The sequence below is a fragment of the Dasypus novemcinctus genome, chromosome 3 (genome assembly GCF_030445035.2).
Source record: "Dasypus novemcinctus isolate mDasNov1 chromosome 3, mDasNov1.1.hap2, whole genome shotgun sequence".
Lineage (NCBI taxonomy): Eukaryota > Metazoa > Chordata > Mammalia > Cingulata > Dasypodidae > Dasypus > Dasypus novemcinctus.
In genome coordinates this window covers 139,566,142-139,582,422 of record NC_080675.1, presented here as the reverse complement: position 1 = coordinate 139,582,422, position 16,281 = coordinate 139,566,142, and the positions used below count along the sequence as shown (strand labels likewise).

General features: G+C 34.6%; 1 protein-coding gene across 2 annotated transcripts in view; it reads left to right on the top strand.

The window, feature by feature from the left end:
• Positions 1 to 16,281, top strand: part of CLPX (caseinolytic mitochondrial matrix peptidase chaperone subunit X) — a 41,700-nt gene extending 25,419 nt beyond the window's left edge. For both annotated transcript variants that reach the window (XM_058294353.1, XM_058294352.1), the window contains 8 exons: positions 1,385 to 1,561; positions 1,928 to 2,092; positions 2,911 to 2,999; positions 3,945 to 4,109; positions 9,336 to 9,635; positions 11,223 to 11,315; positions 12,568 to 12,674; positions 14,562 to 16,281. In XM_058294353.1, the coding sequence (XP_058150336.1) occupies positions 1,385 to 1,561; positions 1,928 to 2,092; positions 2,911 to 2,999; positions 3,945 to 4,109; positions 9,336 to 9,635; positions 11,223 to 11,315; positions 12,568 to 12,674; positions 14,562 to 14,652 (1,187 nt within the window). In that variant the 3' untranslated portion in view covers positions 14,653 to 16,281. The remainder of the gene's footprint in view (positions 1 to 1,384; positions 1,562 to 1,927; positions 2,093 to 2,910; positions 3,000 to 3,944; positions 4,110 to 9,335; positions 9,636 to 11,222; positions 11,316 to 12,567; positions 12,675 to 14,561) is intronic.

The window sequence follows — 16,281 nt, the reverse complement described above, 5'->3', positions numbered from 1 at the left end:
TTTGCTAGTGATAACTAGCTAACCAACTGTGAATTCATAGGAGACTGCACTTTCTTGCTTGCTGTGAATTTTAGTGAAGCATATTGTGGATAATAAGCATAGCATTGTGAATTATTCACTGATCATTAACCCTCAAGTGTAGCAAAATTAAATTGAATTCAAATGTTTCTTGAAAGCTTTTGTTTTTGATAAATAGGAAACCCTTTACCTTAAGTACAACCCTAAGAAAGGGACAGCCAGATGGAATAAGACCATAAGAATTGTTATGTCTGCTTAATTATTATTCTATTGGTTTGGTTAAAATAATAATGCCTTGCAAAGTATTGATATTCTTAACTCATTTATCAGAAACAACCTAAAAATAATAAGTCCAGAAATATAAGCAAGTATGATAGGATGGCATATATCTCAGATGCTCAGAACCAGATGCAATCTGTATATTTACAGATCTGGATAATCTGAAAATATTACTTGGATTCTTTTTCTAAGATAGGAGAGAACATGAGTACTTGTAAGGACCAAGCTGGTAAACCAATACTTTGCCAGTAGTATCAAATCCTATCTACTAGAGGGACTAGACCAAGCCAGTTGAGATCCTATAAAATCAGAGATTCATGTAGGACCAAAGATAGGGAGATGTACCATATTTGTTTTTTCTGGTAGACACACACAAACATTTTTTAGATGTGGAAGAGACTGTAGGGTCATCCATTTCAGTGTTTTTACTTCACAGGAAAGGAATCAGACCCAGGGAAGTTAAATCACATGCCATGCTCACACAACTATGCCATGACAGAACTATGACTGAACCTGAGTTCCCAAAATCTCAGTTCTGTGTTTTCCCCTTTCTTTACAGTCCTTTTCATTTATAGTGAAACAAATAAAATAATAATACATTTTTTTCTTTTGAAGTATCTCAAATGAATTGCATTTTATCCTTATATCTTCTAACCATGTACTTGAAATTGGTAAGACAGATGTTAATAGCTATTTTATAGATTAGTAAACAAACACGAAGTTTATACGACTTGCCTAAGATCATAAAACTACTGAGACAAAGGAAGGACCAGAGCTAAAGCTTTCAGACTCCTCATGCTCTTCTTCTATTTACTGCCTTTCCTTACATAAAAGGACATTCTTTTTACACTTTTACATAAATAGAGAGGGTGGAAAGAATCTATTTCCTTTGTCTGAAGTTCCCTGTATAATCATTGCATGTTGTACATTTTGTCACTAGATAATTTAAGTTTTCTGTTTAGGTAAGACAGAATGTCAAAATATTTAGTTTTATAATAGGTTTTTGGTTTTAGATGTAGGGTTTCATTGGGTATTTTTTCAAGTGAATTCAAATGAAGCTGTAGTAATCCCTTTGGCATATTTTCAGAATTGCTTCAGATTGCTGGAATTAGTCCACATGGTAATGCTTTAGGAGCATCAATGCAGCAACAGGTAAATCAGCAAATACCTCAGGAAAAACGAGGAGGTGAAGTACTGGATTCTTCTCATGATGACATAAAACTTGAAAAAAGTAATATTTTGCTGCTTGGACCAACTGGGTCAGGTAAATTACTTCCTGGGAAAACTTAGTACTCATAAGTCTGTACCTTATGTTCTTGTGATTGGGGGATTCTGGCTTTTTAGAAGAAAATCTAAGGCCAATCTTGTGGTTATGGTACCAGTGTTCCTGCATAAGCTTTCAAGCTGAATTTAAGGCATTGGTATTGCCCTTAGGTCAATCCTTAACAGCTTAGCATGAATAATAAAAATAGCTCATAACAAGATCTCAGTAATAGTAAAGAAAAGATGTCAAAATAGTTAGCAACTTTTATTAAATACCACTCTACATTTAATTTATTTTGCATTTTTGTGGAAAAATTGTGTGCCAACCTATTTTTAGTAAAATTTTAGTTATTGTTTTTATTTGTAGGTAAAACCTTGCTGGCGCAAACTCTAGCTAAATGCCTTGATGTCCCTTTTGCTATCTGTGATTGTACAACCTTGACTCAGGCTGGATATGTAGGTGAAGATATTGAATCTGTGATTGCCAAACTGCTCCAAGATGCCAATTATAATGTAGAAAAAGCACAACAAGGTATGTTCTCAGCATAGTTTATCTGTTCCCAAGTATAGTCTGTTGGGGAAGCAGTCTAATATTAAGAGATAATATTCTTATTTTGAATCAAGGGCTAAAATTCTGAATATTATATAAAAGTACTTAAGTTACTTACTTTCTAACATATGAAGCTTGCTTTGTTGCGTTGTCACTAAAATGTCAGCTAGGATGAAAGCAGACCAAATTACTATTCTTTTAGGTACTTAATACTATCATTGTTTTTCTTCTGACTCCCCTCCAGTCTTCTAATTCTGGGGTTAGGGCAGGTCAGGGCCAAGGGCAGGAGAGAGAAGGATAAGTATAGAAACAGTTTAGCCTATTGGTCCATAGGATGCCATAAATGCTGCATTTCTCCTTTCCTCATCTATCATCTGTCTTTGTTTATACAAAGAGTTTGACAGCTTCCTGTTCAAATTCCTTTAAAACAAGAAGATAGGTGGGAAAGTAAGCAAAAGTGTTTGCTAGTGCCAACACTGTATATACTATACCTGCTTCTACACTTTATCTCTGTCTCTAGCTTTCAAAAATAACCTGAAAACATTAGTTGGGTAGATAACTACTATCAAAGAGATTTGGTTATCATTCCCAAGTAATATTCTATAAAGTAAATTCTAAAACATTTGCAAAAAGCAATGAATGGGATTAATAGTGGGGTATTTTAATAATATAAAGCCATTGCATATGTTTAGTATGAAACATTGTGTAACGTTGCTTTCTGGCTACCTAGACTTTTAAGGATGAGGTTATCTTGTATATATCTTTTTCACATTATAAATAGAATCCTCCTTAAATTATAGGAATTGTCTTTCTGGATGAAGTAGATAAGATTGGCAGTGTGCCAGGCATTCATCAGTTACGGGATGTAGGTGGAGAAGGCGTTCAGCAAGTAAGCAGTTGAATATTTTGTTCAAGCCCACTAAAAGGAAGGGAATACATCAACCTCCCAAATATTGTACGTTTGGTTTCACATTCGATTAGATTTTGTTTTATTTCTCTCACCCCAAACTCACATGCCATTTTAAAGTGTTCAGATCCTAGAAGAAACTTGTTGGCTATTTTAAATATCAAATTACCTTCTTAGAAAATTAAAAATATTTTGAGGAACAGAAAAGAAGAAATTTAGTCCTTGTTGTTTTTCTTCCTTAAAGGCCCAGTTATACTTCTAGAGAACTCTTGAAGGAATTTCTGGTTTAGTTGGAAATGAATGAATTATGTACATGTTTCTCATTCCTTCCACTTAGTTAGAAGATAGGTATAGTGTTTCATTTCTGCAGAGTCATATTTGGTCAAAGTAATGTATTGGCCAACTAATTATGACATAGACTAAAGGATGAGGAAAACTGCTTCAGTTTCTTTGACTGAGCTAGATAGAGGTATATGATCACACTTATAAAATGTGCTGGATAATTTTTTTTATACAGCATCTCAAAATACTGGTGTTCTCAAAATTTAATACTAGGAATAGAGTAGAATTTTAATTTATGTGAATGACAAATCTTCAGCTATTTTAAAATTTTGAATGTTCCCACCATGGGAATGTCTTTCAAAGTCGTTAAAGATTTATGAATGTCTTTACCATCAGGAAAAAACCTCTCAGGTTGACTGTTCCCTGAGTTACAGTGCATCAGAATCCTGTGACCATTCCAGATTTATAGATTAGTAATGTGATAAGTACATTACATCTTCATTTTAGTTGTAGAAATATGAGCGTTTTCTTTAGTTGTGCTCATTGACCATAACCATATGTTATTTTTCCCATTGAATCCCATTATCTAAAATATTATCAATGCCCTTACATGATGATGCTATAATTCATTTATTCTTTATTTAGGGTTTATTAAAACTACTGGAAGGTACCATAGTCAATGTTCCAGAAAAGAATTCCCGCAAGCTTCGTGGAGAAACAGTACAAGTTGATACTACAAACATTCTTTTTGTTGCATCTGGTGCTTTCAATGGTTTAGACAGAATCATCAGTAGGAGGAAAAATGAAAAGGTAAGTTTTTCTTAAGGGTTACTAGCAGGATATGAAACATTTAAAGTTACAGAGAATGAACAGTTTCTCACATCTAGCTGGCTGCCAGTTGTAGATTTTTAGAGTTGAATTTTCTTATTGTTCATGAGAAGTATACTCCTAGTGATTTTTTAAAAAAATTTCAGAGTAATAAACTAGAAGATATCTAAATATCTTCTTTGTCTTGAATTCACTTAAGTAACAAGTTTAGTTGTAATAAAAATAGATAATGCTGCTACTTTTATTATTTCATTCGTGTGTGTATATGTGGGTGAATGCACATATGAAAGAAAGAGGGATAACCTTACATTTGAAATTCTGAAACCAAAGACAAAGGACCATGTTTCTGATTTTTATTTATAATGAATGCATCTAAGAAAGATTTGAAGCTGGAAACTGGTAGAACAGAATGGTAAAAAGTAATGTTCAAAAAAGACCAAAACTAGAAAAGAAAAGAAAAAGATCAGAAATATGTAGAAAGATGATTTCGGTCACAGTTTGATTTAGCGGAGATTAAATCACTCTATTTAGTTTTTAACGTCTTAGTAAAAAATAGGGGAAAATCATGATACGTAGTTCTTGAAACTTGCCTGAAAGAGAAGGTATATATGGTCTTCGGGAGAGAGAAAGTTTCCTGGCAGTAAATTTAAAGAGAGCAGTAAATTTAAAGAGAACTTTGTCACATGGATCTTTCTAAAAAAGGGATATAAAAGACAGGGATTTTAATAGATGATTAAAGGTATCCATGTGTCTGTTGCTTTTATCAACCCTCATTGAAAGCCAGGGGTATGATATTAAGTAATAAATTTGTATTCCAACTACATGAAACTGCTTTTAGTCCTAAGTTTTATTCTTACTACCTTTGCTCACAGTCTCCCCTACCACAGTCCAATTGGCAGATAACCTGTTCATCTTTTAAGACTCAGACGTTAAATATTAAGTCAGTTCTTCTATAAATCCTTTCTTAGTCGCCTCCCTACTCTCCATCCCTAGTACGTAGATCTTTCCCTCCTTTCCACTGTCATGGTGCCCTGTCCAGTCATCTGTCACTGCACCTATGATACTTTAATGCCCTGTGTTTTCCCTCTAAATAAGCCTCTTTAGGGTAGAGGCTGTTTTCAAACTTGTATCCTTGGTGTTTAATATGGTGCCTGGCACAAAAATAAATGCTTAGTAAATGTTTAAATTATTGAATGAAAGGTAATTTGCTTTCTGATGCACTAATTGCCAGGTACACAGCTTAGAGAATGGAAGGAATAGATTTTTTATTTGGGCCATTTTCTCAAATATGTGTTTTTCTTGTACTTTTGACAAAGGCTGTATAACATGTCAAAATTAAACTTTGTATTTCCTAGAATATAGCTCTTTTTTGTTGATTGAAGCAAGATTCATATTCCTTAGATACCCAACCTTCTGCAGCAAAGTTAGTGTTCTTATTTGATGCCATCCTTATATGTTCTTTCTAAAATTTAAATTATCTAACTCATGGATTGATTTATGCAACTGCAAACCAGGATTTTAGTAGCATGTTTGGCAGGGACTTGAGAAACTTATGGATAATTTCCTTATAAGGCTGCTTGTTCCATAGGCATTATTTCACTTTACAGTATTACAAAATTATTATCTCCATTTTCACAGTTCATCTTTTAGATAAACCCTGCAACCTCAGTCTGCATTCTAAGGAACTTGCCTTTATAGTTCTTACCTACTTTTACTAAAATTCATTCTTTGAGAGTTGGTTAGTAATAGTGGTTAAGTTCTCAGTTCTGAAGGCAAACAGATCTGATTTTGAATTCTGACTTTGTTATTTAACACATCTTAACTTCTCTAGGCCTGTTCTCTTTATTTGTAAAATTTGAATGATAATAGAACCTACTTCATAGAGGTGTTGGAAAGATCACATGAGATACCCCTGTAAAATACTTAGTACAGTGATCTAGCACATATTTGTTTATTCTTCTGGCTGTTCCTTTATTTTTTCTTTACACTTCTTAAATTCAAGTTAATAGATCACAAAGAACGTTACATTAAAAAACATTTAAAAAGCGTGAAAAACATAAGAGGTTCCCATATATCCCCCACCTCCCCACCCCACTCCTCCCACACCAACAACCTCCTCCATCATTGTGGCATACTCATCACACTCAGTGAACACATTTTGGAGCACTGCTGCACCACATAGATGTAGTACAGCAGTCCTGTAGTTCACACTCTTTTTTTAAAAGATTTATTTTATTTATTTATTTCCCCTTCCCCCCTGTTGTCTGCTCTCTCTGTCCATTCACTGTGTGTTCTGTGTCCAGTTGTATTATCAGGTGGCACCGGGAAACTGCATCTCTTTTTAGTTGTATCGTCTTGCTGCATCAACTCTCTGTGTGCGTGCCGCCACTCCTGGGTAGGCTGTGCTTTTTTCACACGAGGTGGCTCTCCTTGCGGGGCGCTCTCCTTGCGGGGCGCACTCCTTGCGTGTGGGGCGCCCCCATGTAGGGGGCAGCACTGTCAGCTTACCACACCGGTCAGGAGGCCCTGGGGATTGAACCCTGAACCTCCCATATGGTAGGCAGACACGCTATCAGTTGAGCCACATCTGCTTCCCTGTAGCACATATTTAGTGCCTGATAAATGACAGTAGTGATTATTATTTATAATAAAAATTGGGAAGAATTCAGTTTCTTGTTAGAAAGTGGAAGATGATGTAGTGTAGTCATGAGTATATATTTTTTGGTGGTCTATTCTGTAACAGATTCCAGTTTTAAAACATATTTTCATTAAGTTAGAAAGCCTATGTGATTTTTTTTTTTTAGCAATTTGAGATAAGGAATGATTTCTTAAAATATTTTATAATTTTACATCTTGGCTAATGAATTACATATTACATATTAGGTTTTGAAAATTGATCTTATTACAATGTATCTAAAAGAAATGCAGGTGTGATCAGGACCTTTCCCTCAAAAGTATTTTGGTAATATTAAAATTAAAAGGTTTTACAATTTTCCGAATCCTTCATGGCATATGTAAATTTATCCATACTCTCTGTAGTCCACAGATTGAGATGGCTGCTTAATGAATCAGGTAAACCAATGGTAAAACAAAATGTGAAAATAAACTTCTGCTCTTTTATCCTTCATAATTAAGTTATTCCCATTGGTTCAGTTTATGAGCTAAAATATATTTTCTTTTGTCCTTCAAATGCTCTTCTCCTTGTCTTAGAAAAGACTAATATGCCAAATAAGAGTATGTTCTTCTAATTAGAAATTCCTTGTCATTGGTTTGTTTGTTTTAAAGATTTATTTATTTTTCCCCACCTCCTCACTTGCATTTGCTGTGTCTGTTTGTTATATGCTGGTCTTCTCTTTTTAGGAGGCACTGGGAATCAAACCTGGCACCTCCCATGTGGGAGGGAGGCACCTAATCACTTGAGCCACCTCTGCTCCCTGCTTTGTTGTATCTCTATTATGTTTTTCCTCTGTGCGTCTTGTTGTGTCATCTTGTTGTGTCAGTTCGCCATGCCAGCCTGTCACATCAGCCCATCATGTCAGCTCACTGTCTTGCTCGTCTTCTTTAGGAGGCACTGGCAACTGAACCCAGGCCTCCCATGTGGTAGGCAGGGGCGTAATCGCTTGAGGTATATCCACTTCCCCCTTGTCTTTTGAACTGTTAATTATTATTCTTTGCTTGGAAATGACTTTTCTAGTATATTTCTCCAGCTAAGGAATGTACTTCATTAATACTACTAGGATTTTCCTATTTTAGTCAGGCTATGTGTGAAAATTTCAGTTTAACTTCTATATTGAAATAATTTCAAACTTACAGGAAAGCAAAAATAATAGAAAACTCCAATATACCTACTACCTAGACAGCCATATTTACCAACTTTTAACATTTTACTACATTTGCTATCTTTCATTTTATCTATCTGGCAATATATTTATTTAGTGATCTATATAGATCTTCCTTCTAAACAGTAGGTTGCATACATGATGCTCTTTTACCATTTAATACTTCTATGTGTATTTCCTAAGAATAAAGATAATTACTTATGTAACTGCATTAATTACAATTATCAAGTTCAAAAAATTTAACATTGATATAAAGCGTAAATCTATATTCCAATGTTTTTATTTGTTCCAATAATCCCCTTTTGGGTATTTTCTCCTCCCTTATTTGATCCAGTCTAGGATCATGTATTGCATTTAATTGTCCTTGTCTCTTTTAGTCTCTTTTTTAAAATTGTGGTAACATATATGTAACACAAGGTTTCCTATTTCAGCCAACCCAAGCATAAAATTCAGTGGCATTAATCACATTCATAATGTTGTGGTGCCACCGTCACCATCCATGACCATCACTTCACACAGAGACCCTGCTCTGTTATGTATTAACTCCCCATTCCTCCTCCTCCCTTACCCCATCTCCCTCAACCTTACTTTACTTTGTTTTAATGAATTTGCATATTCTAGTTATTTCATATAAGTGGAATCATACAATATCTGTTCTTTTTGTCTAGCTTATTTGACTCAGCATGATGTCTTCAAGGCTTATCTATGTTGTAGCATGTATCAGAACTTTAGTACTTTTTATGCTGAATATATTCCATTGTATATATATATCACATTTTGTTTATATATTTATCTGTTGATGGATGCTTGGGTTGCTTCCACTTTTTGACTATTGTGAATAATGTTGCTATGTATATTGGTGTACAAATACCTGTTTGAGTTCCTCCTTTGAATACTTTTAGGTATATACCTAGAAGTAGGATTGCTGGGTCATATTCATAACTTCTTTTTAGGAAAAATCTGTTAAGTTTCTTTCTTGAGGGGTCGGAGGGATAGTACCAGGGGTCAAGGATCAAACACAGACCTCATATGTGGGAAGCCTGCTCTTAACCATTGAGCCACATCAGCTCCCCTGAGTTGGTTTTTTTGTTTGTTTTGATTGTTGTTTGTTTTTTTTAGAAGGTACTGGAACTGAACCCCAGACCTCCCATGTGGAAAGCAGGTGCTCAACCGCTTGAGCCACATCTGTTTCCCCTGTCAGGTTTCTTAACTTGCTGGTAGAACATCTGAAACTGCATCTTTTCTAAATATGTAGTATTTCCAAGTTTATCACATTTTTAGTTTTATTTGCATACTATCTGCATTTTACGTTGTTTGAATAACTACCTGCAATTTCATTCTAGTTTAATATCCATTGTTTCTTTGGCAGTATCTTGGATTTGGAACACCATCTAATTTAGGAAAAGGCAGAAGGGCTGCAGCTGCTGCAGATCTTGCCAATCGAAGTGGAGAATCAAATACCCATCAAGACATTGAAGAAAAAGATCGATTATTACGTCATGTGGAAGCCAGAGATCTCATTGAATTTGGCATGATTCCTGAGTTTGTGGGACGGTTGCCTGTGGTAGTTCCTTTGCATAGCCTAGATGAGAAAACACTTGTACAAATACTAACTGAGCCACGTAATGCTGTTATTCCTCAGTACCAGGCCTTATTCAGCATGGATAAGGTTAGATTTTTATTTTTTACATTTAAATTATGTTTTTCTTGCTATTGAAACTGCGTAAATTAGCTTAACAAATTATAAAGCAATTCTCTTTCTCTAGAATACTAGCCTATTCCCCACTAATTTTGGATCTAAGAATCAGGGAAGGCACATTGTGTTAAATTAGAACACTTAGGAGTTGGTTTTATTTCTTCTTAATTAAACTGGTCATTGTAGCATAAAGCCCAGAGACATATATAGAGAAAAGTGATGCCAGCAGCCTAAACCCCACCTGCTCCAAGCTAGACACACAGACAACTTTCTGCCTTGATATTCTCAATTTTTTTGTTGAGACATACTATGTATACTTTTATATACTTTTGTCTAAGTAAAGTTTTATTAGCTCCTGCATCTACTTCTCTGCAACAAGACACCTGTAGATCACTCTAAACTGTACGTCCAATCAGATATTAAATGTTTCTCATTTTATGAACTTAGTGTCTCTGAAGGCACTGCCTCTGCCTTAAGTCAAAACCCTTTATCATTCATCTTGACCTATGTATTTGGTTACTAATTAGTCCCCTGCCTTAAGTGTATCTCTGATCACCATCACCAGAATATCATCTTCACTTACAGAATGGATCATTTTTAAATTACTGAGCATAGTGCTCAGCAGATAAGAGTTAAGTATTTATTGAAGGAATAAACACAAAGCTAATTCTGTTTCTTCCCTGCTTAAAATCTTTCAGTGATTCTCTAGTCTTACTTAGGTACCCTCACTTTGATGCTTTCTTAGCATCATGGGCATAAACTGTGCTGTAAATACTCTTTTGCTAATCTGTCACCACCTGATAGACTGTAATGTAAGCCCTTGAAGGCAAGAGATGGTGTCTAATTCATTTAGTCTCTAATAAAGCATAGAGGGTTCAATTAATGTTGAACAAAGTCTTGGGAAGTCCATGTTAATCTATAAAACCTTCAAACTAAAAACAAACTAGATTCAGGTTGATAAAAACAAGTGCTTCTTTAAACAAGGTTCTAAAACACCGTGAAAGATAATTAGCTCATTTAAATTTTATACTTTCTGGGGGCAGTAATTAACACCAAAAGTTGTTTAATGCTAGGATCTTGTGACTTCTGGTGTTCCAAAGTATTTTACATATATATATGTAAATATATATATATATATATAAAATTCTTATATAAAATTCTTAATAATTTGAACTCTACCATTTTGAAATTTTTCACAATTTAGAGGGACTTTTCTGAAGTTTTACTTTTGTCCTATAGGATAACAGTCTTAGTAACACTCTTTAAAATATAATTATAAGGATGCAGAGAAGGTTTTCTAGGAGGAAAGTGATAACTATGTCTGAATAGGGGATAGGTTCAGTTAAGATATATAGATTCTGACCCTCTGTCTGACCCTGAATCTGCTTGGAACTTCCTTATTTGTCAACCCAGGGCATTGGTCCCTTTTAGTTCTAAAATTCTTTGATTCTAAGAAGAGCAGTAATAGTTAGTATTAGTTAATAGATTAAATACCATATAGTTATATTAGAAAAATACCAAGACTATCTAAGTTCTCCTTTCTTTTGGATGTATTTTCAGTGTGAACTGAATGTTACTGAGGATGCTTTGAAAGCTATAGCCAAATTGGCACTAGAACGAAAAACAGGTGCAAGAGGCCTTCGGTCTATAATGGTAAGTTGTTATTATACAAAAAGTAGATTATTTCCTGATCTGAATTATGGGAATATTAAGCCTCCAAGTTTTTCTTTTGGAAATTTATCCAGAAAATTGGCCTGAGGTTTGGTGTTTTGTTTTGTTTTTTGTTATTGGTATTTTGGTCATAGTCATTTTATATTTTGTTTCTAAAAAGAAACTTTAAGATGCTTACAACAAAGGAAATCTAATAATATAATTAATGAAATAGAGAAAATCAGGATCATGGAAAAGAGAATTTCTGAAAATTCTGTATGGGTCTTTTGACTAAGCTGCAGAGCCCCTTCTTAGGCCCATTGAAATCCCCATTCTTGTTTGTTTGTAATTAAGTCACTGTATCCTTAAATTCTTCAGCATGCTATGAACTCACTATTTTTTATTTTGTTATAGATCATTGGGACCCAGACTATTTTCCTGCCATACCTGCTTGCTTCTTTAGTGTTCTCTCCCCTTCTCCCCAGTTCTGGCTGTACAATGGGTTACTTCTTCTCCTCCTGCTCCCCAAATAAGTGCTTGCTCCTACTCCCTTTTAAGGATTTCACTTAAATATCACTTCTTACCTCAGTGGGATTTTTAATTGGAACTATACCTGCATCACAAACAGTTGGAGGTTATACTCTCTGATGAGGGCCTGGACTTCAGGTGTTACTGATAAAGGGCAGATTTATAAACATGTAAACTAGAAGAGTAAATGAGGTGGTTGACATTTTTAGGAAGTTTGAGGTACTCCAGCCAGTGTTTTCCTTGGAATGGAATATATCCCAGCCCCCTATCTCAAGACAAAGCTAGCTTTCTTCAGGTAATAAATCTAGACCTATTGAGGCACTTAAGACAGATGCTTATTTGAGGTTATATTTCAAAATTCAAGAGCTTGGCAGAGGTGATATAGGACTGAACCATTTTTTAAAAGTGAGGATTACCAGTTGCCTTCTTCAGTAATATAGTAAGCCAAGTGAAGCTTCTGAGAAACAGATCTGAGTCTGATGAGTATGCATGTTTACCAAAGTAGGCAGAAGAACGAATGGTACTTCTCTCTGAATTTATGAGCTGTTTTAATATAAAGAATAGAAAAACTCTTACATTAACTTTTTTAGCATGTTTCAGTTCTTGGTGCATAATAGGGACTCAGTAATACTGTTGAGTGAATGAATTCAGTTGGTGGCCTAAGAATACAAGAATTTTGTGTGTTTCCTCAGATGTCCATGTAATTCATCACGTTTTATCTCTTTAGGAAAAGCTGTTACTAGAACCAATGTTTGAAGTCCCTAATTCTGACATTGTATGTGTGGAGGTTGACAAAGAAGTAGTAGAAGGAAAAAAGGAACCAGGATATATCCGGTAAATTATATTGTCAAGCCAGAACTGATCTTATTGCTTTGGTTTATTTTTGTTTGTCATAAAAATTGCATAGGGACACATATTTATTAAGGAAGTGATAATCCCATAAATGTTCTGTGGAAAAATCTTCCACTTTGGGTTTATAAGATAGTAGTAGTTTATGAGTCTTTTTGAAAAATGATCAAAACTTGCTTGTACTTTTTTTTTTAAGACTTATTTATTTCCCCCCACCCCTACTTCATTGTTTGCATTCGCTATCAACTGTCTGTGTCTGTTCGTTGTGTGCTCGTCTTCTTTTTAGGGGTATTGGGAACCAAACCCAGGACCTCCCATGTGGGAGGGAGGCATCCAGTGACTTGCATCACCTATACTCCCACTTGTTGTGTTTCTCATTGTGTTTCCTTATTGTGTCATCTCGTTGCATCAGCTTGTTGCGTCAGCTCACCGACTTGCTGGTCCTCTCTAGGAGGCACCGGGAACCAAACCCAGAAACTCCCATGTGGACAGTGCCCAACTGCTTGAGCCACATATGCTTCCCTTGCTTATGCTTTTTTCTCCTTAAAAAGAAATATCAAAAGAGACATTTTGAAAGTAATCTAAGTGAGGAGATTAAAATGAACTTTGCTGCAATTTTCTAATTGTGTCTGACTTGTTTCATATCTTTCACATGACCAAAACTTTGTTGACATAAATTTTTTTTCATGGTATCATATCAGTTGACAAATGAAATACATCTTTCACTGTTTTATCAATTCCAGGGGTCAGCAAACTTTCTTGCAAAGATCCAGATAATAAATGTCTAAGGGCCATACAGTCTATATTGCACTACTCAGCACTGCCCTTGTAGTATGAAAGCAGCCATAGATAATATATAAATGAATGAGCGTGGCTGTGTTCCTTCCAGTAAAACTTTATTTACAAAAACAGGCAGTGGGTTGGATTTGTCATGCAGCCTATAGTTGGCCAACCCCTGATCTATTCCACAAATATTTATTATGCTGTACTTGGCATTAATGTTACTACACAAAAATTAGGTTTGTTTTAACTTGGTCTCAAGATATGTAATATTTATGTTCACTTGTTTTCCAAGATAACTTTCGAGGCAGTCGATTGGTTTTAAACAACTTCAGTTACTTCAAAGAGACAATCTTTTATTTTTATTGTTTAAATGAGATTAACATGTGACTTTAAAAGGAATTGTGGTGGTGTGAATCATAAATATACCCAATTTAAGTCAAGTCAGATTTGATCAGAAGCAGTTTCTTTCTGTAGCCATGTGCTAAATGTCAGGAACTTGGGTAGCAGGGCGGAACATGGCCAATAGGGTAGACAGATAAAGCTTAGCTCTTACTAAAACAACTGAGAGGGAGTCTAGAGCTACCTTGGCGACCTGCTTTGGGGTGTAGCAGACCAGGACACTGCTTCACAACTAACAGGAGAGTTGGGGGCAGAGAAGAGGAAGCTGAAACAGCAAACTGTGATGAGTCTTCTAAAATTTGATTGTGATGATGGTTTCACAACTTTGTAGCTATACTAAAAACCATTAAATTATTCACCTTAAAAGGGAAAAAAGAAAAAAGCTTGAATTGAAATACCAAATTCTACTGTATTTCCTGGAGAAATGGATTTTTAGGCCTTCACAATTAAAGCATCTTTATCCATTTATTTCAGTAATCTGTTAGAGAAAATATTGGAAAGTAACATGTAATTCTTGATTGTATTGTAAATACTTTTCATTTTCACCAGTAAATCCTAATAGAAAAGTGCTCAAAAATTTTCTGTTTTTTTGAGTCTAAAAATCTTGTTTGCCCTCAATTTTTATTTGGGAAAAAAAAACCCATAAAAACTAAAAACACAAAACAATCAACTGATGGCTTTTCATTGCAGGGCTCCAACAAAAGAATCCTCTGAAGAGGAGTATGACTCTGGAGTTGAAGAAGAAGGATGGCCTCGCCAAGCAGATGCTGCAAACAGCTAAGCCGTCAGATTTCTGTATATAAAAAGCTTTCCTTCTTTTGTTTAGGATTGTGACTGTCTCTACAGTCTGACATTAAAGGCATTGGATCTATCTTGGATATCATACATGATCAGGAGCCTTTAAGATGATTAAGAATCAGATCATGTATATTATTGTAACATCACATTGATTTATACAGAGGACATTATGTGGACTTTAAATGACACAATGTTCAGAGATAAAATGTATATTATCTTGGTTCTGTTTTTTTAAAATATACTTTAACAATAGTCTTTGGAATTCTTTTCAGCAATGCAGGTGTTGCAGTAACTGGATTTTAAAATAATGTTACTCTACAAATGGGAAAATAAATTCTTCGAAAAAAGATCAAGATACCATTCTTTAGCTTAACCTTTTTTCCACCCACACTTGTTTCCTGAAAACATTAGAATTGTATGCATTTAAAAAATTAGAACAGGTAGTTTCCAAGTAATTAAAAATTCCATGAAAAAAAATACCCTGAAGAACCACATTTTGATTATTTACCTGTATTCTTTGTCTTCTCTGCATAAAATTAACTTCCCAGCTGGTATCTTAAGAAAAGCCATTCCCTTACTGCCTTGGCTGATTTATTTGCCATCTTTGATCCATTTCATTACCATGAGTGAGCAGATTGACTTGAAGTCTGGCTTAAATCTTCAGGAAAAGACTATATGTAATTCTATAAATACATGCAGTATCAGTCATGGTACAGCCATATGTTGAATCCTAATGTGCACTTACCAAAAATATTCAGATAATGGCTATCTATTCTTTCTTTTGTTTGGTGCTGGATATTTGTCTTGGAACATTAAGAAGTATTTTGCTCTCAGAAATGAATGTGAATAATTAAAATATAAGTTACTGACATTCGTTGGATTTAGAAAAACTAAAAAATGGGAAGAATTTTAGACTTAAGCATGAAAATCATATCATTTGATTCCATAAATATCGAAATATGTGGGTGTTTTAAGTTTTTCTTTCCTTCTATAATGTTGATTCAAGTTTCTATATAATTCATTCAGTTCAGCCACATTTGAAATTGTTTAAATCAGAGTATATTTAAATATGTATATTCATCTTTTGGTTTGTAGACTTGAGTTTTCCTTATCTCCTTTTTCTTAGGAAAAGAAACTTAACATATTAGCAAATTCTAGTCCCACTGATGAAGAATTGGCCTTTCATATAATAAAAAGTGATGTGAGGCATCTTATTAATGACTGGGGTAGGACAAGAAATGCACTTTTGCAGGCTATTTAAGCCTGGTTGCTATAGTTTGGAAGAGAAACACATAGCCTTACTTAGTCTCCTTAGTAATAGTTATTTTCAGGAAGTCTTTCATATTTTAACTCTTATTCATTATCTTTCTCTTAAAGCATCATCATTTTCCTTTTTGTAAAGTAAACATTGGAATAGCTTCTAAGTATTTTAAGGGTAATCCTCCAGAAATGGACTGGGTGACATTTTAGTCACAACAACATACATTTGGTTTTAGAAATTGTTAACAAAGTATAATTGATGTTTTTAAATCAAACATAACTGATTATAACTACAATTTGTATCTTGGGACTATGTTTTAGCATTTGAATAAAAGAGAAGGAACAAATGAAA